General features: G+C 38.5%; 1 protein-coding gene across 1 annotated transcript; it reads left to right on the top strand.

Annotated features, from left to right (window-relative positions):
- Positions 1-13,376: 13,376 nt before the first annotated feature.
- LOC139728454 (uncharacterized) lies at positions 13,377-15,518 on the top strand. Its single transcript, XM_071639395.1, has one exon. The coding sequence runs from the start codon at positions 13,377-13,379 to the stop codon at positions 15,516-15,518; it is 2,142 nt and encodes a 713-aa protein (XP_071495496.1).
- The last annotated feature ends 8,061 nt before the right edge of the window (positions 15,519-23,579 follow it).

Genomic DNA, 23,579 nt, shown 5'->3' with positions numbered 1-23,579 from the left:
CCCATGTGTGAGAGAGTCACAACTCATGCACGTAAAAGATCCCACTTCATTTATTCATCGCAAAGAGCAGAACATCCAACTGGACCCTGTATGGAAGACCAGCTATTGCAGCTGCATATGGGTTATCCAGCCATCTTCTTTGATGGAAAATGAAACAAACATTAGGCACTGTATAGGCCTACAGACGAGCATAATACGGAGGGTTGGAAGAACCTTCAAGAAAAAAAAACCCAACAATTTCGACTATATTGAAACTGATACTGTATATAAACATTAAGTCTTGTTTGTTGTGTATTGTTGTCTTGTCTTATTGGTTTACTTTTTGCGGGACTATGTGAGATCATTGTGTGTCAGTTTGTCTTTAAATTGATGAATTGTCATTATGTGGTTGGTGTTGGGGCGTTGTCAGCATGCAGTATCATCAAGATATATGATTAAATTGTCGTTGTGTTGTTTGGATGCACTGCTGATTGGACATTACAATTTGAAATTTATTGAGATGAAAAACAAAGAATACATGAACAGAGAACAATGTAGAACCTGCAAACAATTATTATTGCACTATATGCAAGCTTTCATTGGTTGTATTGGCCCTTTTTCCTTTCTTAAAAGTCTACTCCATTTTCCTCGTTAAATTGAATGCACGAAGTAGGAACTTGATCGCCTAAAAATGAATTTGAACGCTCCAAAACAAGCTCACTGGGACTATCACATGACTATCGCATGAATTTGAATTCACGAGTAGGAAAGTCGGTGCTAGCATTTTGAAATTGAATGCCCAATCATGAATTTGATTTCACGAAAACGAAATAGAACGCCCATAAATGAAATCGATCGCTCGGATTCTGAATTTGAATGCCTGAATATTTTCACGTGCGTGCGCTGTGTGAATTTGAATGCACATTAATGAATTTGAGTGACAAAAGTATGAAATTGACCGGGAAAACCTATATTAAATAAGAGTGAAATACGATTGATGAACAGAAACAAAGAAGAATGTAAAGAAACACAACACATGCTTTATATAAACGATATAGTGAACAAGAAAGGAAGGAAAATATGACAACAGATGAGCATAGAGAGAGAGAGAGAGAGTGGATAAACAAAGAGTAAGAGGAAACAGTAAGAAGGACGCAAAGCTGATGACAAATTCCTTGGACAGATTAACAAAAGAACTATGAGTAACATATAATTGAGGGAAAAAAGAAAATTAAAAAACGTAAAAACGTACAGAAATATATTCATACGATGAATAAAGAATATTAAAGGTTTCTTAGGGGCAACATGTGTGGGTTCACATGTCTACGGGCAATAGTAAATAACTTTTGTGTCCCCTGACCCTCATTTTGGCTCCATTTATTTCATTTTCATTTTGTATGACACATACAGTTCCAGCGTATTCCTTGGTAATGTTCATTCTGGTTTTGTTTCATGTTTGAAATGTTTATGATATGTATCCTATATTTTTTGCTTGGTCGAATAAAAATTACATGAAATATGGACACAAGAGCGAGAAGAGAAAGGAAGAGAATGAGGGGAGAGTGGGATACATGTTGCAGATAAGGCACAGGCTGTAAAAAGGGTTATGTATGAATTAAGAGAAGGTCGAAAAAATATTAGTCATCTAAACATATATCATTATTGACTTTAAAACTTGGTTTAAGTAGAAAGGACTACCCTCTTTTCACAATAAATAATTGATCCACCTTCATTTTGGGTACTTCCTGTGATTTCTTATTAAGTATTTCTTTCGCTGCTGATTTAAGAGGCTGCGTATGAAAAAAAAAATTAATCTCCAATTTTATTCTTATTGCAATGGGTACAAAATCTTTAATTTCTAGGAATGTGATTATATCTTCCAGAAGCAATTGGCAATTTGGGATTTGACCGACGGAATTTGCTTTAAAATTTCACTGCGAATCATTGAAGTGTTGGAAGTATTTCTTAAAATAAAGCTCCCGCTTGAAATTTCGAGACTTCTTAACAGTGGGAATTACAATTTCCTCTACATCACTACCCCACTCTTGCTGGAAACTGTTATTCAGTCTGGTGCTAATTAAATTTGCGCTTCTGCAAGAGTGAAAATTTGAAAGAGGAAAATAATAGTGTTTTGTGAGTCTCGTTTAATATGTCCTATATATAATATCGTGGGTTTTTTTTTAATGTCGAGGTGTTATTTTCCGATATTTGTAATTGATGTAGGTAGTTTTCTGGTAGAAAAACTTTTTGTTTTGGAATTTTCAGTAATATGGTGTTTCGATGTGTCATTTTCCGATATTTATAATCGATTTAGGTTATTTCAACATTGGAAAACGTTATGAGTTTGCATTCGTCATTTTTCGATGTTTGTAATCGATATAGGTGATTTTCACATAGGATATAGCGTTGTATCTTGGAGTTTGCATTAATTAGTACTAGGTGTTCAAAAAAATAACATTTCCCACTTTTGATGCTTAATAGCTCGAAAACTAAAATATTATATCAGATAAAACTGTCATTGATATGAGTAATAGCTGAATAGTGTACATTTTAGTTGGAGGTGATTTGAGTATAAAAACCTATATCAGTTTCATGAAATCCATAATTAATTTCAAAGTTAGGTTCCAGATTTTGGTCACATTTTAACCCTCTGTACAAAACCTGAACTTTACACAGGAACTAAAGATGTGTATGTGAGTGTGTATACATGCAATGACCCTGAACAATGGACCTGGATACCACCTGTTCAGAGTTCTGCTCCAAGGCACATGAATGCTTTATCAATTATTCATGATGGATTGCTTGGGCACTGCTAGTTTAAATTCCTAGCAAAGGGTGAAATGCATGCACATGAAAAAGTAAGCACATGTTTCCACGTGCTTGCATACATTACATTTCAGAATGAATAAAGACTAGCTGTGATAGTGGGATTTCTCATGAGTAATGTAGCATTCAAATCCTGGTCATTGTCCAGGACCATTGTCTGGGTGTCAACTACACACTCCCATACACACCAATTGACATCTGTGCGAAGTTAAAGTTTTATACAGAGGGTTGAAAATAGAGCAAAATCTGAAAACTATCTGAACAATTAATGTTTAATTTAAAGAAACTGAATTATGCTGTCATTTTGAAATTGCCTCCAACAAAATTGTAAGCTATTCAGCTATTGCTCAAATCAGTGTCAGCGTTATCTGATATAGAGTTTTTGAACTATTAAGGATCAAAGTGGGAATTGTTTTTTGTAACACCTAATATGAAGGGGTGTCATTTTCCGATATTTGTAATCGATATAGGGCCTACGTGGTTTTTACATTGGATAACATTGTGTCTTGGAGTTTGTGTTGAGTTTACATTAATTAGTATTTCGGCTTTTAATGATCGATCAGAAAATCCTTATTTCTGTGCCTCATTCTGTTCTACATTTTCTGAATTTTGAAAGCAAAATTAAATGCAAACGACATCTGTTTGGTCAAAAAAAAAATGAATTTAATGGTATTTCTGTAAAATTATTTTTCCAAGTTTTTGTTGACTGTTGAGGTGAGATGCTTGAATTAGTACCGTACTGAAGTAAACGTGACGTTAGTCATTCTTCGGTAGGATGGATTTACTAATTACTTGAGCCAAATCTGTTTCGAGACCACGTGGCCTAGGAAGAGCCAGGTCCAGGTGCTGTAAATCACCCTAATTTTCACCGCTAACGGTTTGTATTAGTGTGCATTAATTAGTATTTTGCGTTAGTTTGCATTAATTAGTAGTTCGCATTGAGTTTGCATTGAGTTTGCATTGAGTTTGCATTGAGTTTGCATTAGTTTGCATTAGTTTGCGTCAATTAGTAGGATCCAGCTCGGATGATTTTGACCGAAAGATCGGTCTGTATCTGGTCGTCGGGGAAATGTTCCGCGGAGACTGCGTCTGGCTTCACGGATCCCCTCGAGGAGAGCGATAACGTCAAAAAAAAAAATAAAAGACTCCTCCAGGCAGACGGATCTTTCTGTCTAGGATGATTATGCTCAACACGCTAGACGTACCCGCCGTAGCATACAGGCAGCCAAACAAACTGCGCCACCCGCCCGCCCGCTCACAGTTTTAGCTCAGCTCAGCTGGGCATGATCATGGCAGGGCCCCGTCTTATCGTCGGGGATATGTTCGCCGCGGAGACAACGTGTATCTCTTCATGGTCAAAATATGTTATGTAAAACTCATCTTAACAGACGGATGTGGCATTTTCTGCCTAGCCACGCAAGAGCGCAGAAGTTCCACTGGCAAATTTTACATCCACCATAAAACATGAAGCAAGCCGAGAGTATGATTATAATTATTTGTGTAGTAATGCTGTAACTAAAGGTCCTACACACAAGCGCGCCGGAACACCTTTTTTTTTTGGGGGGGGGCAAAATCTCAAAGTGGGCACATTATGTGACGGTGTGAAATCCTCGGCGAGGGAGCGAAGCGAGCGAGCGGGGGTACCACGGTAGGGACTTTTTGTAAAAACAAAGTACAAAAGTCGCGTTTATAGAGCATCTTAAAGCAAATTTCTAGGAAATTACACATAGTGGAAACATTTCATGCGAAGGACTATAATGATTGTAATAAACGGGGATACATTATGACGGTGTGAGATCCTCGGCGAGGGAGCGAAGCGACCGAGTAGGGGGAGGGTGTGGGATACCCCCCTCCCACGGTAGGTTTTTTTGTTGTTGTAAAAACAGAGTAAAAAAGTCGCGTTAATAGAGCATTTAAAAGCAAATTTCTAGGAAATCAAACAAAGTGAAAAAAATTAGTGCGAAGAACTATATGATTATAATATACGGGGGTACATTTATATGTGACGGTGTGAGGTCTTCGGCGAGGGAGCGAAGCGACCGAGCAGGGGGAGGATGTGGGAGTGGGATACCCCCTCCCACTTTAGGGACTTTTTGTAAAAACAGAGTACAAAAGTCGCGTTTATAGAGCATTTAAAATCAAATTCCTAGGAAATCAAACGTAGTTTTAAAAATTAGTCCGGACTATGATTATATCATACGGGCTACATTATTTTATGTGACAGTGTGAGATCCTCGGCGAGGGAGCAAAGCGACCGAGCGGGGGGAGGGTGTGGGAGGGGGATACCCCCTCCCACGGTAGGGACTTTTTGTAAAAACAGAGTACAAAAGTCGCGTTTATAGAGCATTTAAAAGCACATTCCTAGGAAACCAAACATAGTGAAAAAATTACTGCGAATTAAGGACTATGATTATATCATACGGGCTGCATTTATGTGACGGTGTGAGATCCTCGGCGAGGGAGCGAAGCGACCGAGCGGGGGGAGGGTGTGGGAGGGGGGGATACCCCCCTCCCACGGCGGGTTTTTTTTTTAATTTTTGTAAAAACAGTGTGCAAAAGTCGCGTTTATAGAGCATTTAAAAACAAATTTCTGGGGAATTAAACATGGCGAAAAAAAAATAGTGTGAAGGACTATACGAGTATAACATACCCCCCCCCCCCCGGTGTGGTGCGGTGGTGGCGCTAGCTTCTAGTTTTAACCAAGCGCTAGCTTCTATACTCTTTGGTTTTAACTACAGGCATCTTTAATTAAAGCAAAATGTTACTCGTCATGAAACATATTATAGGAACATGATATCGGTATGAATAAGGTATTGAAATAAAGACAAAACATGAAAATACATTGAATCAAATAAATCAAGCTGAAATAATTGCCTTAAACAATTAAGGAACTGTATACAGTAGGCCTACCGGTGGAGGTTGTGATTCATGTTTTGAACATTCCTAAGTGAGATAATGAGAAACATGTTATGAAATATGAAAGATCGAGCATGTAATTTTAAGAAGGATTCGACGTCTATTTGATGAAAATTGGTTTTCAAATGGCTGAGATATCCAAAAAAGTGATAATGATAAAAGGCGACAGGTCACGCCTTTAATTAGGATCTCTTTGTTTCACCTGGTTTTTAAATATCTCAGCCATTTCAAAACCGATTTTCATCAAATAAACTTTTAATACCCCTTAGAATTGCATGCTCTTTGACATCTCAGAGTGGTTTCTGAATATCTCGCAAAACGTTAAAACCTAAATCCTCACCTCGACCAGAACTGTACAAACCCTAAGTTTTATTTTTGATCGCTCCCTCGCATGCGCGCGGGTAAGAGACCTTTTTTATCTTTCTTTCTTTCTTTCGTTGCTTGTCAGCTGAAGAAAGTGGAACCAAAAAAATAATATAAACGCACTCCCCTTGCTGCCTTGGAAAAAGCTGCCACACGGCCTAACCCCGCGTTGCGGGGCGCTGCGTGTTAGCTTCTAGGGTCGCTGTTGCGGTTAGTGAGGGCCCTGTAGTGAGTGGGGTCTACTCCAATGTTCTCAAGAATTCTTGTTCAACTATTTTGTACCCTCCCAAGACCAATATCTCTTAGAGGGATTCACTGCTTGCTAATGGCACCCTATATCGATTACAACATGAATGTTATTTCAAGTTTTCTGTTTTCAAGTACCGTTTTTATGACATTCTTTGAAATAATTATTACCATCGTATAAAAGATCAATGCTGTTTAGCATGCAGTGAATTATCTAAATTGGTTTTGCATACAGTATATGTTATTGTTATTATTTTCTTTTTCCCCAGTGATCCACGTTTTACAAACTCTGCTTTTCAGTGGATTACTTCATCCATCGCGTTTTACCATTTCAAAGTGTGTTTGTTTTCTGGTTATATAATTATCTTTACGCAGGCCTTTATATGGTACAATAACTTATGTTTAAAATGACTCATGACGATATGAGTTGATACAATTTGAATACTTTGTATTGTCTATTGTTTTACATTCTGGATGAAAATCACAGTAACATTGAATTGAATAAGAAAAAAAAAAACGACCGGTTGCCGATCGACCGATGCAAGCGTTGAGGATGTTTTACATGCGTAGACATCGCCATGGGGTGATACATGTATAGAATGAAAATACGAACAGAATCCAACATATCATATTTTTAGCAAAATGAACGAACATTTGACTTAATTACCTCTTTCAGAAAGCAGGGGGTACCAATGTACCCCCTGCCATGTGTTAGTAACATGTCGAGGAAATGTGTACTTTCATTACAAAAAAAAAAGACATTTCCAGGAATTTTCTCCATATATTTCTAATTTTATTCAGTTGTCCTGCAGTGATGTCACAAACTGTTGCAGTCTTCTCATCCAGCGCAGTGGCGGCAAGGATACTCTAAAAGTTTATAAGTTTTGAATAAAAGTGTCAAATTTTACCAAAACTGTCACCGATATGTTCGATACTAAAATTGCTGCATTCATCCAATCCATACACAAATATTTGGGTGAACTTGTCCTTTAATTTGAGCACAGCTGAATATGATATAGTGTGTGCGTGTGTGCGTACGTATGTGGGTGTGTGTGTGTGTGTGTGTGTGTGTGTGTGTGTGTGTGTGTGAGTGTGAGTATGTGTGTCTGTGTCTGTGTGTGTGTATGTGTGTGTTCTGGAAAGCGTACAATTTTGATCGTGACTTGTAGTAAAAGATGGAATTTACTATACTTTGTTCATGATAGCACTTTATTCCCACCGGGAAGTTATCTTGATACAAAAGAATAATAATAATAATAATAAAACTATTGTGCAAAATATAAACACACGTTCCCATACTTCAGCTCTTGCCATGTACTCTTGACAGTGTAGGCCTCATACATCCATACTCTTGCCAGCTTGTTGAAGCGTCATAAGTCATTGGATTGGGCCTTTGGTATAGCCAAGTATACAAAGTACGTGTTAGGCATAGACACTACGGGACTGACTTGTCACAATAATTAGAATCAGAATCAAGAGGGGAACCATTCGTAGACTCACACTTTGAATTGGATGATGTCAGTTCTTATCGCAATGTTCAATTCGAATAGACGTAAACAGGCTACCAATGTTGACTACTTTAATCAGGTTACTCCTCGTTCGACATGCCTCGGAAGAGACGAAGGAGCTTTGGTTGCCGAAAGCAGCAGTCTCTTTACGAACCTAAATTCAACAAGATATACGATATTTCATTCGTGTTACTGAAATTGTTGTCTTTCGATAAACACCGTAGGCCTACATGATACAGTTATTGATCTTACATTTTTATTAATGAGTGTGTTCTATAATCCATGCCATATTTTCATTCTCTTTTCTGTGTGCATTATTACACACACGCGCGCGCGCACACACACACACACACGCACACACACACATACACACACTGCGTACGTAAACGCCTATGTGAAACGTGTGGTGTTGTTAGTTTCTGGTGGGACACTATCATTGGATAAGACTATATTGAAGTTTCTCTTGAGCCAGGAGTACAAAGTGTAACAGCTAAGAGGCTTTACCCTAATAGGCAGTCAAGTCCTTATAACTATCATTATTTTTAGTATTATATCATTACTATCAATTCGAACTTTATATTGTCATTATCATTTTCATCAACATCATAATCATTATTACTATCATCACCATCTTGTAAATGTTGAGAGAATTGAAGGAAAGGACAAGTATACTACAAAATGGACAACTTTTGAACCTGACATTCAGCGAAGCAAATGTCCCCCTTTTATGCCATGTACTATTGGATTGTGTTATCTTAAAGGATTCAGAGTGTATTTAGTACACTACCATGACTGCAGCAGCCCATGCAGTGCTGTTGCATAGAAAATCTCACTCAACGACTGCATTGTGTATATAGGATGGAATGTGAATCAACAGGGAACTTTGTAAAGCGATGTCTATCACAGGTGAAATACTTAATCACCAAGAGATCTGAGTGGGCGACCCTATGTCAGCGTATAACAGATGTAGGCCAATTAGGCCTAAGTTATAGATCTGTACCTTTGATTAACCGCAGCCTAAATATTTCACGACGTGTTTGCATTCAATCCAGTATTGCAAACTGCATTAACCAGTAACCATCAGTAGGCTAGTAAGCTGTAATGCAATAACCAGCATATAAAATTATGTATGGTTATATTTTTATGTATAGTATATATATAATATATATATATATATATATATATATATATATATATATATATATTTATATATATATATATATATATATATATATATATATATATATATATATATATATGGGGCGGTGAGTTGGCTCAGTCGGTAGCGCGTCTGCCTCACGATCACGCGGCCCGGGTTCGAACCCGAGTCTGGACTGAGCAATGTTGTGTGTAAACATACCGTCCCCTCTAGCAAGAGGCAAAACACTCTGTCCCTCGGATAGGACATAAAATGGAGGTCCCGTGTATGAGAGAGTCACAGCTCATGCACGTAAAAGATCACGCTTCATTCGTTAATCGCAAAGAGCAGGGTGTCTAACCCGGTGAAGTGGTCCCACCCCACATCCAACTGGACCCCATGGAAGACCAGCTTAGTGTAGCTGAATATGGGCTATCCAGCCATCTTCACAGATGGAAAATGAACAACAACAACAACAACATATATATATATATAATATATATATGTATATAATATATGTATATATGCATGTATACATCACATGTATATATATATATATATATATATATATATATATATATACACTCAGAAAAAAAAGTAAGTTCCCCCCTAACATTTTTGGATATATCTCAAAAAGTATTTTACGGATTTTCATAATTCAGACGGAAATGGATAGGAAATTTAATTACTCATAACATGAATGGCATATCATTGCCATCAGATATCATTATTGGTGTAAAAAAAAACGCATTTTATGTCAAAATGCATGGGGAAAAAGTTGCACTTTATAGGCTATATGAAGCATATTGTATACATTTCCTATGTAATTAATGACCTTTTTAAATTGTGTCATTCTCAGGAATTTCTTCAGGTACAATGCGCTTCACTATTAAACAGATGTTATGCAGAATTTTTAAACAATAGCCTTTTCAATATGAAAATGTTAGTAGAAGCCATGTGATTTGTAATTCCAATTTGGTTTGATCACATTAATGTGCCTATGGCCATTTTGCATCGTGCGCTCAAGTTGTAGATCAGTTTGTTGAGGGAAATGGCATCGAACATATGGAGTGGCCTGCAAGATCGCCCGACTGTAATCCAGTAGAGAATCTTTGGGATATCATTAAGCGGAAAGAGAGCAAGAAGGTGAAAATTGACACTTCACTGCAATAATTACAGCGCATCTTGCAGAGAGCATGGGCCAACATTGAGCGGCGCCAAGTACAAACTTTAGTTAACAGTATGAGGACGAGATGCCGGCTGGTCATTGAAGCGGATGGTGGACATATCAATTGTCAAATACTTGACTTATGCTCATGAAAAGAAAGAGATAGAAAAATATACAATAAACCACGTTTAAATGTTCAGAATCATGATTGATTGTTTGATTATTTGTGTAAAAGTCACTGCAAATCACTAAAGTGCAACTTTTGTTTCCACGCATTTTGACATAAAATGCATTTTTTCACACCAATAACAATATCTGGTGGCAATGATTTGCCACTCATGTTATGAGTAATAAAAATTCCTTATCCATTTCCGTTTGAATTATGAAAATCGGTAAAACACTTTTTGAGATATATCCAAAAATGTTAGGGGGAACTTACTTTTTTTGCTGAGTGTATATATATGTATATCTGTGTGTGTAAACAAAATCTTAACTTACGTTTTCTGCCTGTATTGGTTGCTTCATAACTGATCGACAATGGCTACTGTCGAGTGACGATGTGAAATTAGCGGAAGGTGTCATTATCATCGATCATTGACGAAATTCGTCGTGCAACATTGGTGCTAATTAAAGTAAATCTACGTAATTGGTGAACTTTGAATTTATTTCATTCGAATGAATACATTTCGCTTCTGCACGGAAATGGGAATTATGGAAACGAGATTGTGTGTGTGGGGCGGGGGCGAAGGGGTGCTGGTGGAATTTCGTTGTACATGGACATCACCTACTGAGGATAATAAGTTATGGTATTTGTATAGATCTAGAGAGTGTTTCCTTCTCATTAGTGAGCTATTGTAGTTCATGAGCAAATGTCATAATAATTATATGATAAGTCATTTTATCTAAAAAAAGAAAATAAATAACACCAAAAAGAAGCACGATAAATGAAGTATTGGGCCTTACAACGGTCACGCTAGAGCGACATATTCTTTACCTTTATGAATGGAATAAATAGTGACCATTACCAGAATGGTACTTGAGGGTTGTAGGAAAGAACATAAAACCGTTTGTGTGTGTGTGTGTGTGTGTGTGTGTGTGTGTGTGTGTGTGTGTGTTTGTCTGAGCAAAGGCAAAGCTATGTGTACAGTCAATAACGGAGCGGTCCTCCACAACATATTATAACATATTGTGTGTGTATATATATACTACACACACACACACACACACACACACACACACACACAAACACACACACATATGTTGACACATACACACAGGGAATGACAACAGGATTCTTCATTCTTTAGGATGAAATGTAAATGTCATTGTATTCAAAGGCATTATCTACCAATTGCAGATGAAACAAAAACCCAATTTAATGCTCCAAAATAGTTCTAAAATGTGAGTTAGAGACAAATACAAGCAATGTAAATGTTTTATTCAGTATAATCAATGTTAAGTATTGCTAGATATACCAAATGTGAACGAAAGATATGATAAGAATTGTTTCTAGAATAAACAGTCGATATATATATGTAGTTATGGTTTAATGAGAAAAAACATATAGTGATATCTCCCATATATCTTATGCTTTATTGCGAAATTGTTACATGATAGGATGTTTTGTGATACTACTTACCCACACATTTGCATTAACCACAATGTGATAACACGAACATTTTTTAAATCACTGCTCCCAATGAAGATTAGTACCTTTAAGTGCCGCTGCGCACATTATGAGAGTGATTTCTGTATGAGTAACGTGGCAGATACATAAAGATAATTGACTGTAGGTTGTCAGCAGCAACACACCCTCGAGAGACAGCCGCAGGAGATGTCACGGCGACATGGTCATCCCGCCAATTAATTTTCATGCCATAGCGGGTCAAGATATCATGCCCTTATATGCCCCGCCTGTAATAGGCTATGAGCTTTTACTTGCTGATTGGTCGCCTTCATGGCGCGCTCACGCAGCGAGATATTCTTGTTTCCAGACGGCGGAGGCGATGCTCAATTTAAGAAATTCTCGATAAAAGTGAATGAAGTTACGCGTCCTTGTCATACGTTGGACGCATTGTGCCGGCAATGCATCCACCGTCTGGGCGTGACATCAGTTGCGGCGATTGAGACAAATGCAAAGGGTGCGGACAGGCGGGTAATCGAAGGGTCTGAGGTGACGTGATGAAGCGGAGGCGCGGGGGTTGCTGAAAGGGCATTTGTCCGGCTACTTCTCAGGTATTCGTGCTATGTGGAAGACGGAGGAAGATGCAGTGGCAGAGTTAGTGAGCAACGAACTTCCAAAGCAGGGGTCGCTGTCTTATGGATGTGACCGTTTCAATGCTTGTTTTATTCAGTGTACCCTGCCCTATCTATAATTCTTTACACTAAATGCACATCTATCTTGAGAAGTACCTATACACTCATGGGGAAGTGGAGGTTATTTTAACTTCTTCAGCAATTATGATATATAGGTATTATAATCTCTATGAGTATTCATTAGACAATGGTTGAACAGTGTAATAGTCTTCCTCAGGAGTAACTGTGTAAAAATATTGAAAGTTTCTGCTCTCTTTTTCTTTATACTAATAATACGTATATTGAATTCATTTGGCATGTTCAAAGAAATTATTTCTGATCGGACAATGCGATAGACGCAGCTGCGCTCAGTAGTAACGGGCTTCTGAAGACATACAACAGACTGTGCTGCAAAGCTAACAAGAAAGTAATAATCCCAGAGAAACTTAAGAAGAAAGAAAAAAATACTTTGACAAAGTCTCTTGACGAATTTCCGTGCAACAATCAGATGGCAATCTCATTTGATCTTGCGCAGATGTGAACATATAACTTAACGACACAGAAAGAACAGTATGGGTAGCGAGTTATAGGGGAGATGTCCCGCCACGTTCAGTCTTTATTGGAGTAGGGGAGGGGAGAGAGAGCTCATCCCCTGTACGCCCCCAGTAACTCCTCCGATAAGTCATTGGCCTATAAATAAACCTCGCTGGTTATTACATAGAACTACTGATGTCATGCCAATGATAGCCGGGCCAGCTTGTCCCAGACTCGTCAAGCAAACGGCGCCCAAACACACTTGATGTATCGAGTCTGCTGCCGTCAAAGTCGTGACAACATTAATTCTTACACCATCGCCCTGGCGAGTTCAGAACATTCACAAGCGGGCGATCGGATTTCTCCCATGTGGAAGGAGAGTTAACCGTGTCATTCAGCAATCATGGCGTCAATGAACTCACTCCTAGATTCAGTTGTTTCTGACGAGGTGGAGTGTGCTATTTGCCTCCAAAGGTTAGATACTCCTCGTATTCTGGCCTGTCTCCATAGTTTCTGCGAGAAATGTTTGGAGAAGTGTGCACGAGGCCGAAAGGACGATTCTGGACAACAATTGCTGAAGTGCGCCCTGTGTAAAGAACTCACTGTACTACCTGAGAATGGCGTGCGTGGATTACGACTCGACTTCAGAGCGACGCGACTCGTCGAGGCACTCACGGAGAACGAGATACGGGAGAGGAAGCTGGCGAGTTCAGCCCACCAGTGTGAAGCTTGTGGCTACGCTCACTCGTCTGAGGACGTCCCAGAAGATAACCCATTCACTTACTGCCGAGAATGTTGTCAGATTCTCTGTCAGCGATGCTCTTCTGCCCACGCGGGCCTCCGGATGACGCAGAATCACACCGTAGCCAAAATCTCAGATTTGCTGAATGGAAGGGTCACTATTCAGAGTAAAGATCATTCTGTTCTGTGCCCAAAACATGCCGATGAGAAGCTGAAGATATTTTGCGTGACCTGCCTGGAGCCCATTTGTCATGACTGCACGCTTATCGACCACAGCCGAGAGCGGGGACACCAGTTACAGTTCCTCAAAGACTTCGTCCCAATAATTCGCGAGGAGCTGAGCTCAAGACGCGGAGAGGTTACCGAGAAGTCCGAGGAATTCGCAAAATTTCTAAGCTTACTTGACCAACTGGAATCACACATCATTGACCACAGCAAGAAAACTAGCAAAAGCATACAATGTGCCGTTGAGGAGTACAATACTCGAGTTGAAGAGTTTCACTACCAGGTAGAACGGGAAGGGAGTGACTACCTGGAAGAAAAGAACAAGCAGCTCCTGCAGTTGAGACGGAAAACCGAGAACATGAAGGCGTTAGCTGAGAAGAGTTTGCTGATGACTCAGCAAGTGTTGGAAAACGAACATGATCTTGTAGGAATGGCTTCCATGTACAAGAGCTTGCGGGAAGCTATGGACAGGGCAATAGCGGAGAAGCCGGACGAGCAGAAGTTGAGAAGCATCAAGAAATCTGTAGACCGTTTGCATTATCACGTAACCCCCTTGGAGGCTAACGTTGGGAAGATCGTTGTAGGATGTAACTGCAGAGAAAGAGGAACTGTAAGTATTTCTTGTAAAAACGGGCCAAAAGATTTGCAGTTTACGCGAGACGGGCGCCTTGCTGCCGTGGTACAAGGCGAGTGCGTTGGTGGCAGGATGGAGACTGTGTATGTAAAAACTGGTACCGAAACACACTATAAGATGGAAAGGGACAGTAGCAAGCGGTATGACACGTATTATAGTAGCAGAAGCAGTGCGAACTATAACTACACCCCTATCGTTTGTGATACTTACGAATCAAAAGAAGTGAAATGTCCTGCTGTCTTTGCATCTATAAAGGTGACCGCAACAGGCATTCCTGGATGTAACACCTTTGCCTGGAATCGCTGGCTGCCCACATTGCAGTACGACAGCATCAGGTGTTTCTCCACTCTTTCCGGTCATCGATTCGTTCTTGCTACCACTGACGCCAAATTGCATCTATTAGCAGAGAACCTGACAGAAATATCGGGAGCACTTCCGGTGAAGAGAAGCATATCTGGTCTGGCTACGGACGGCGAGGACATAATTTACGCATCGGACAGAGATTACCGACGAGTTTTCGTCCTTCGAGCTGATGGTAGCGTGCAGCGTACAATTCAAACTGGTGATTTGTCACCGACTGGGGTAGCGGTGTCGCACGCGAGGCCGAGTTATGTTGTCATTTCCCACGAACCCGCCACTGCAAGCGTTCTCGACTTCAACGGTAACGTCATTTGCTCCATCCACGATGACGAATGGAAGAAGGCGGTGGTAGGCTGCGATGTCCACGGGCTCGTCTGCGTGCTCTGGGCTGACGGAAATGGCAAAAAGACGCTGCAGAGGTTTACCTTTCAAGGAGCGAAGGTCGACACGCTGGTCGAAAAGGAAAACCACAGCTTGAACGACCTTGTGTTGGCTGTGTCGCCAACGGGTATGTTTTCAGCAGCTGTCTTAACGACCACTGGTGTCGAGGGAAAGATTACGACAATCTCACCTCGGAACAAATGATTGTGTTATCATAACGGTTCATTTTCTAGTTTTGCTTGATTTAGGTATACCTATCGTTTTGCGAGGTTCTCATTGATTTATGTCTCATGTATAAGAACTGCTTATTTATTGGTATAGGTAAATTATCTATGAACGTCATAATGCAGAACAGTGTCATATACCTCATTAGCAATTTTAAGACGAACATTACTCGTTCAAGGCTCATAAGGTACGAGGATTTTATTTTCAATTTTGAACCTATCATATCATGAATAGAAAGTTTGTACAGAATGAATAAAGGGGTTGTACAGTGAATTGCTGGGTTCTCAAGAAGGAAGTGGAATTCTTTTGCGAAGCATATTCTGCCAAGTCAACTTAATAGGGAAAACTATATAAAGGCATGCAAGAGCAAAAATACATGACGAAATTTCTGTAATGGGTGATGAAGTTTAAATTGCTTTGCTGATTCCTCCTTACAGAGAAAATACATGAAAGTTTCTGCTACCCCCCTAAAAAACAACAAACAAACCAACAATCGTGAACTAGATGATTCTGATTTTTGCTTCTCTCATGATGATGCATTCAATTAATTGTTCCATATAATTATGTAGACATTTCCAAACAGTCCAGCACTATGTTATTACCATGGACCAATATTCTTCGGAACTGTTTTGTTGTAAACTTGAATTCAACTGAAAAACAAAACACACACAAAAATGACCAGTATACGTTATCGTTTCCCTCTCCAATCAGTATCATTTTAGATTGACACCGTGTTTCTTTGTTCTTTTTCTTCACAATTCGACATAGGATAAAGCCAGGGTGTCGTTACGGTCAGTCTTGTAATGGAGGAAGCAAGTGTAGCACATCGAAGTATGTATATAGAAAGGGAAAAAAAATCGAAAAAAAGAATCCCTGGCTTGTAGCGCCTACACTGGTTACCAGATAGATTTTGTTGAATCGGCTTTCCCCTGTGTTGTTACTGTAATAATACATGTATGTTGGAAAAGACCGCATAGAGAGTCAGCAGCCACGCATTTAGGTGACTATGAATATGAGTTAGCAATTTTCATTGTAAAATCCTAAAATTGTAACGTTCAGAGTTCATGCAATGTCTGTGTGAAATTCATGATAGTGCATACTGAGTAGGCATGCAGTCTTTCCATAGTTCCATTTTTTAAGGAAGTTCTTCTGAAGTTCCTATTTTATATTCAACCTGTGCTTTTCGACTATTAACATCGTCATAATCAAGAATCATTCTATTACTGACGGTGATCGATGTTCTACCAAATTTGGTTGCACATTTCAATAATGACCACTGGCTGACTGGATTTGTTGGTAGTATTACGAAGTTTATAGCTCCTCAGTCAAACATTCTGAGCCTGCTGTACCGAGATAGGAAGATATATGATAGAGTTACCCTCTGTGAGTATGTGCCATCAGAGTTTCCTAGTGTAGATTTACCGCAACTGGAAGACATTGCCGTCCTACGTGATGCCTGTTATAACTACAGGGTGGCTGTTACAAGTGCCAATGTATTGCTACTGTATAATATTTGTCCACTTTGCCCACATTGTTGCTCTATTATACCCAGGAGCATTTGTACCTGGTAGGATGAGAATTTTTATATTGGGTGATTAGCATTCAATTCAATTCAATTCAATTCAATAGTTTATTTATTTCCATCATCACAAAGCATGTGCGCCCCTGTAAAATGGTGACTGGCTGGAATGCTCCCTATGGAGTGGAGAGCGAGCACTGCATACTGTGGAAATAATAGCGAGCTTTAGATATCAATATTAATATTAATGATAATGATAATAACAATATTATTATTATTATCATTATTATTATTATTATCATCATCATTATTTTTATTATTATTATCATCATTATTATTATTAATAGTAGTAGTAGCAGTAGTAGTATACTAGTATACGTGAGTGAATGTACATGTTGGTTCGAGTACATCACGAACCCTTGGACTACCTGAAATCTTTTCATCCTATCGCTTTCCATCATCCAGTAAACATTTCCGATCTCTTTCCAAAGCTGTATGTTCCACTGTTCAAAGCTAAGACCATGGAGTAAATTGCTTCACTACCTATGATATTATAGGTACTTTTGATATTCAGAGACTGTATATTGTACGGTCTCTGAATTACGTATCAAAATTTGGAAACAATGGGTTTACGCAAAATACAGCACTTCGTGTTTATCCATGACTTGTGTACAGGAAACACGCGCATTACTTGAGCTTGAACGGTAACCAGTGATACGCTGTCCTTTCCTCTGTTTGGCAGATGTCATCATAGCATTCTCATGTATACCTTTGGTGATGACGGGAAAAAGAACCGATGCAAGCGCAAGATGTATGTATCAGTGTCGTGGAGTGGCATCCATTAGAATGTGCTGCAACATGGTTTTGCTACATGCTAGGCATGACTTGTACAAAATTAAGTATACCTATAGAATGTTGTAAGTATACGTTTACATTGCCGTGCGGATTGCAGTGCGAAAAGTGACTCTCAATACCGTCATATGACCTTAGTTAATTACTCAAGGAAACGTTCCCAACATATCATTATCATCTACATTTTCAACAACATTGAGAATGCGCCTCGTTTTATGATGGTGTATACGTTCAGTATAGCTCTCCAATCGGCAGATCAGATTGCCATGTTGCAATTATGACTGCGATGTATACTTCTTATGTCTGTATTCCATTCGTTTTGACAGTGAAACCGTTAATATTCTTATTATAATGCCATAACGACATGCCAATGTTGTACGTGCATAGATGATTGTCAGAATAAGTACGTGAAGCCCGGTGATGATGAGGGAGTACCCTGATGGCATATAGTGCGTAGAACTCTGGCTTTGTAAACAGAAGGTTGTGGATTCGAATCCTGCTTGGTATGTTCATCCTTAGACAATTATGTTTTGCCCACATTGTTCCTCTCGACCTTGTTGTGGTAATGGGTTCATGCCAATGATGGAGTAACAATAATGGCAGGGCTCCGTGGCACAGCAGAGTTAACACTGAAGAGGCTACCGTGGAGAAGTTATAGACCACATTACCATTATGAGATGCCAACAAAATGTTGCACTCATTGTAGTTTTCAAGTTAGCTGGTGTTTTAGGACCAAACTATCAAAGGCCCGCACCAAATAATGAAAAACGAAATGTACTTGTGGTCATAATCACTGTCATCAGATGATATTTCACGATATTTCCGTATAACCTAGACCATGGCTGATGTTCCATTTGCATCTACATCCAATGCACATGAAGCTGTTTCATCCCAAACGGATGTACAGTATGTTACGAGTCAAAACACAAATAAAATGGCATTGTGTGACTGCTGCTCTCACATTGCACATACAGATCATCTTTTATTTTGCGACAAATAACATAGTGCAAAGCTCATGAATACATAATTTTGCTACCATTATCTAGAGAATGTAAATAATTCTACTCCATTTGATACGTAAATCAAAAAAAAATCAAAGGAGCCAATTAGAGCTCAGCAATCAAAGAGGGTACCGTTTTCAGCGGAACTGCACTCGCCTACCAGTTTCGAATGCCATTAACTAGGCCCAGTACCTTTTTTTTATATCATAGATGATTGAGACCAAGAAAGTCACTTCATGTGATTTCGGGGAAAGGAATGAGATTGCAGTGTGTATTGCAGTGGATCAAATGTAGCAACTCTGTACCCAACAGGATGTTATCGTTATTCTATCCGCGACGGACCATCACAACATGTCAGCGTAAAATTGGACAGTGGTTTCTGTGAGGCGTACCTACATGTTTGTTTTTTCCCCCGGGAATTGGAAATATTGGTCATTGGCTCTTGATTTCGCTAAGCTCGTAAGGCAGAATAATATTTTTCCCCAAAAACAAACGAAGATAAAGATTACAAGATATTGCTAATTTTCATTGAGTTGAAATTAAGAAAATATGCAGGAGTATCATGTCGTCATAACTACCAAAACTAGAATTAAATTAATTGATAACGGCCTTAATCATCAGTGAGTCCGATGCGTGAGGCAGAATGATTTCTTTTTAACAAATGTTAATAGAGATTGTAGGATATTACTTAAGTTATTATCATTGAATTGGAATTTAAAGATATGCGGAAGTATCATGTGATCATTTGTATGACAAATTAGTGACAAATAATTAATAACGGCATCAGCTATTTAAGTGAATATTCTTATCCGGTTAAAAACAATGAAACAAGGGCTGTATGTGGGAGAGGTCATGGTCTATGATGCCCCCTCGTGTTTTTTGTTGTTTTTTTTTTTTTTGGGGGGGGGGTTGCTCATTTTTCCTTCGTTGTTGTCTTTCATCGCTCCCCGTTCCGCTTTTGTGACCGATACATTTGGTATATGATTCTTTTAGTGCTTCATACAAATACTTGGTGCACTGAAAGAAAACTAGAAATGTCCCTATGGCGCCTGGTATCCCCCGCCATATCGCATGGTTCTCGCAGTAAGTCTATAGTAGGCCTACATCTCTACAACGTGAGGTGACAGTTTCACAATGATTGGCAAAATAAAATCATATGTTTGAAAGTTTGGCACGACCACAAATGTGTTACGTGTTTGCATTCCTTGAAAAAAGTTTAATTTGGAAGGCTGAAACCTTATCTCAGAGGGCAAGTATTCGGGTGGTTACACCTGATCTGACCTTTAATCTTTGACCCTTGCCCTTGACCCCATGCACTGGCCCCAAAGTGCATGACAATAGCCTGTAACTTAATTGATATTTCTCCTCATAAAATACAGTGTATACTGGTCTTGCTCCATTGGTGATGCTTTAAAAGCTCTGCTTTTTAGCAGTCCCCTCCAGTTTTAACAACATTTTTTTGTCATGAAATTTACAGAATTGCATCACAGTTCATAGTTCGTTTTTGTGTGTTTTTGTTAGTTTTTTGACAGTGTTTTGTTATCATTATGTGTATTCAACTGTTATAATTATGTTTTGGAAATGCAATGAAATGAGACTTATCCAGTAAATTACATTTGAGATGGCATCCTATTTGGATTTACATGTATCTCATGATTATGACATAATGTAACATCTAATCTTCTCTCGCCCTTAAGTGTGGTGGATGATGCAAACACCTATCATGCGTGGGTACAATGAAGTGCTGTATCACAAAAAGACAGAACGTTTTTCGTCATTAAATATATTAGGATTAATTACAACGCAAGGATTCAGATTGATCTCGTGCTTCTCACCTTGCCCATGGTTCCATGAAACAATGACTAAACAGGAGTTGGGCTGTGTGTGAGTGTTTGTTTGTGTGTGTGTTGTGGTACGTTAAAGGAGAAATATATATATATATATATATATATATATATATATACATACATATATATATATTATATATATATATATATATATATATATATATATATATACATATATATATTACATATATAGGCGGTAGACGTTGCTTCATCCTCACAAGTGAGTTTACTCAAGCTTTCAGGCTTCCTGCCCTTTGTCAAGACTGGGGACAAGATACAAAACATGGATATCATATACACAAATAGAAAATAATAATGATGATCAAAACAATAGCGGAACTGATAACTACAGTGAAGGAGGCAGAGACGGCAGGGAATAATTACACAGGTGGGAGTGTATATATGCATCAATCTTGCATAATATAACATGCAGATATACAATCACAAACAAGCATACAAAATATAAACATTTACAAATACAGTGTACGTATGACTAAACATCTGCACACACACAATGGATACGGATGTGTGCGCACAATCACACATGTGAAACTCCTCGCGCATGTCAAAGCAGGCAACCATATAAACAATAACGGCAATTAATGAAATCATAATAGAACGCTACTTATGTGCTCTTTTTGTATGTACCTATGTTTCGCTTATTCATACATACACTCTTTGATCTAATTACTATTATGATTCCATTAATTGCCGTTATTGTTTATATGGTTGCCTGCTTTGACATACGCGAGGAGTTTCACATGTGTGTTAACAGTTTGTGCGCACACATCCGTATCCATTGTGTGTGTGCAGATGTTTAGTCATACGTACACTGTGTTTGTAAATGCTTTATTTTGTATGCTTGTTTGTGATTGTATATCTGCAAGTTATATTATGCAAGATTGATGCATATACACTCCCACCTGTGTAATTATTTCCTGCCGTCACATTATTATACACTCATTCCCGGTTAAGAACGCTACTTATGTGCTCTTTTTGTGTGTACCTATATATATATATATATATATATATATATATATATATATATGTATATTTATATATATTTATATATATTTATGTATATATATTGTTGTGCATTATACCATAAATGTCTCGTCATACATATTATGCGATCAATCAATGATTTTTATCTATAGCGTGGGTTAAGTGCTATTGGTATCTGCCCGATAGACCATTGTATAATCGTCTTCGCTACAGTATGTAAACATTTATATATAAATATTTTATGCAAACATTTACTATCAGAGAGAGAGGGGGGGAGTGAGTGAGAGAGATAGGAGAGAGAGCACTGATTCGAGCAACTATAGTGAAATCACATGGATTCCTCAGTCATTTTAGTGACAGAAATTGAACTGGTTTCTTTGGGGTGCACCTCACCAAAGGAATACTATACCACCTCGTAATTTATAATTTCAACCATAATGTTCACGATTACTCGGCAAAATTATGAGACTCGATATTCAGGAAATTCTAAGACAGTGTCGATTTGTCTTTATTTCCTCATCATTTCAGGCAACATTACTTGACTCGATGTTAATTCAAATGGAAAGAAAATCCCCGAAATTGAACCAATACTTCAATTCACATGAAATGACATACAAATTAGAAATCGACACAGTTTTATCGCTCTTTTAACACTCGTTAATAAACGCTTTTAATCATAAAATCATGAATGATTATGCTAAAACGATATATCAGCACTCGCATCCGATGATTCTGCCTATAATTATGTCTGTATGCAATTATAAACGCTTAAAGTAGTGAGACACTAATTGTATATATACAATTAAGTGTATCTGTACATACAGGGCGCATTACAGTGCACTCCCGACCGTTATAACGAACAAGGCTTTAACGAAATTTTCGTTTAAACGAAGTAAAAATGCAGGTCCAAAATTACCATGTAGGTTCTATTATATCTTCATGATTTCACTGTTCGGCTATAACGAAACTTCGACATAACGAAAGAAAACTGCCAGTCCCGCGGTCTTAGAATCGTTACGACGGGAGTGCACTGTATTTCCAAGCTGGCATGAATGTTTGTGATAATAAAAGACATCGGCTAAGTACATGTCAAGCATTATAGTGAAGAAAAAAAAAAATAAAGTCGGAAAGGTAGCGTCACTTACAGGCGTATTGCATAACTTGCACAATCACTGTGTGGGCTTTCGTTATAATATATGGGCCGCACGCAGTCCCGTCCAACACATGCAAAAATTCATATTGCAAGGGCATGCCACTAGTTTTAATTCAAGGAGACATAGGCAATGAACAGTCAATGGTGGCGCCCCACTGTGGTTTCTGCAGCGGAACCACGAATTTCTGTCTGAGGGTAATTGTGAGATGGCTCCACATGCACAACTCAAGAGGGAGACGGAATTAAACATTACAAATTAAAGTCGGTTCCCTGCTCTGGTTTTTACTGTGAAATCAGCTGATACCAATTACACATTCAAATGCAAGTGATTTACAGGTGATGGCGTAATGTGGAAGCCCATTTGATTTGATTTGATTTGATCTGATCTGATTTGATTTGATTTGATTTGATTTATTGGTTCCTGCATTATATCATTGCTCATGCAGATACGTACACATGTACTATATACATTGTTGGTGCCATACATATACATGTATACATAAACACTAATTGTTAACAAATTAAGTTTCTTCATTGCCTTTAGAATATACAGCAATACAGTTTCTTCATTGCCTTTACAATGTACAACAAAACATATCAACGATTCAATGAATAATACAGAAGGGCTACAGCTTAAGCATTGCTTGATTTGCATGCAGCCCT

This window comes from Diadema antillarum, unplaced genomic scaffold (assembly GCF_040938485.1).
Source record: "Diadema antillarum isolate AM-2024a unplaced genomic scaffold, OU_Dant_1.0 seq00000180_RagTag, whole genome shotgun sequence".
Lineage (NCBI taxonomy): Eukaryota > Metazoa > Echinodermata > Echinoidea > Diadematoida > Diadematidae > Diadema > Diadema antillarum.
Note: the sequence above shows the minus strand (reverse complement) of the source record. Positions and strands in the feature narration are given on the sequence as shown.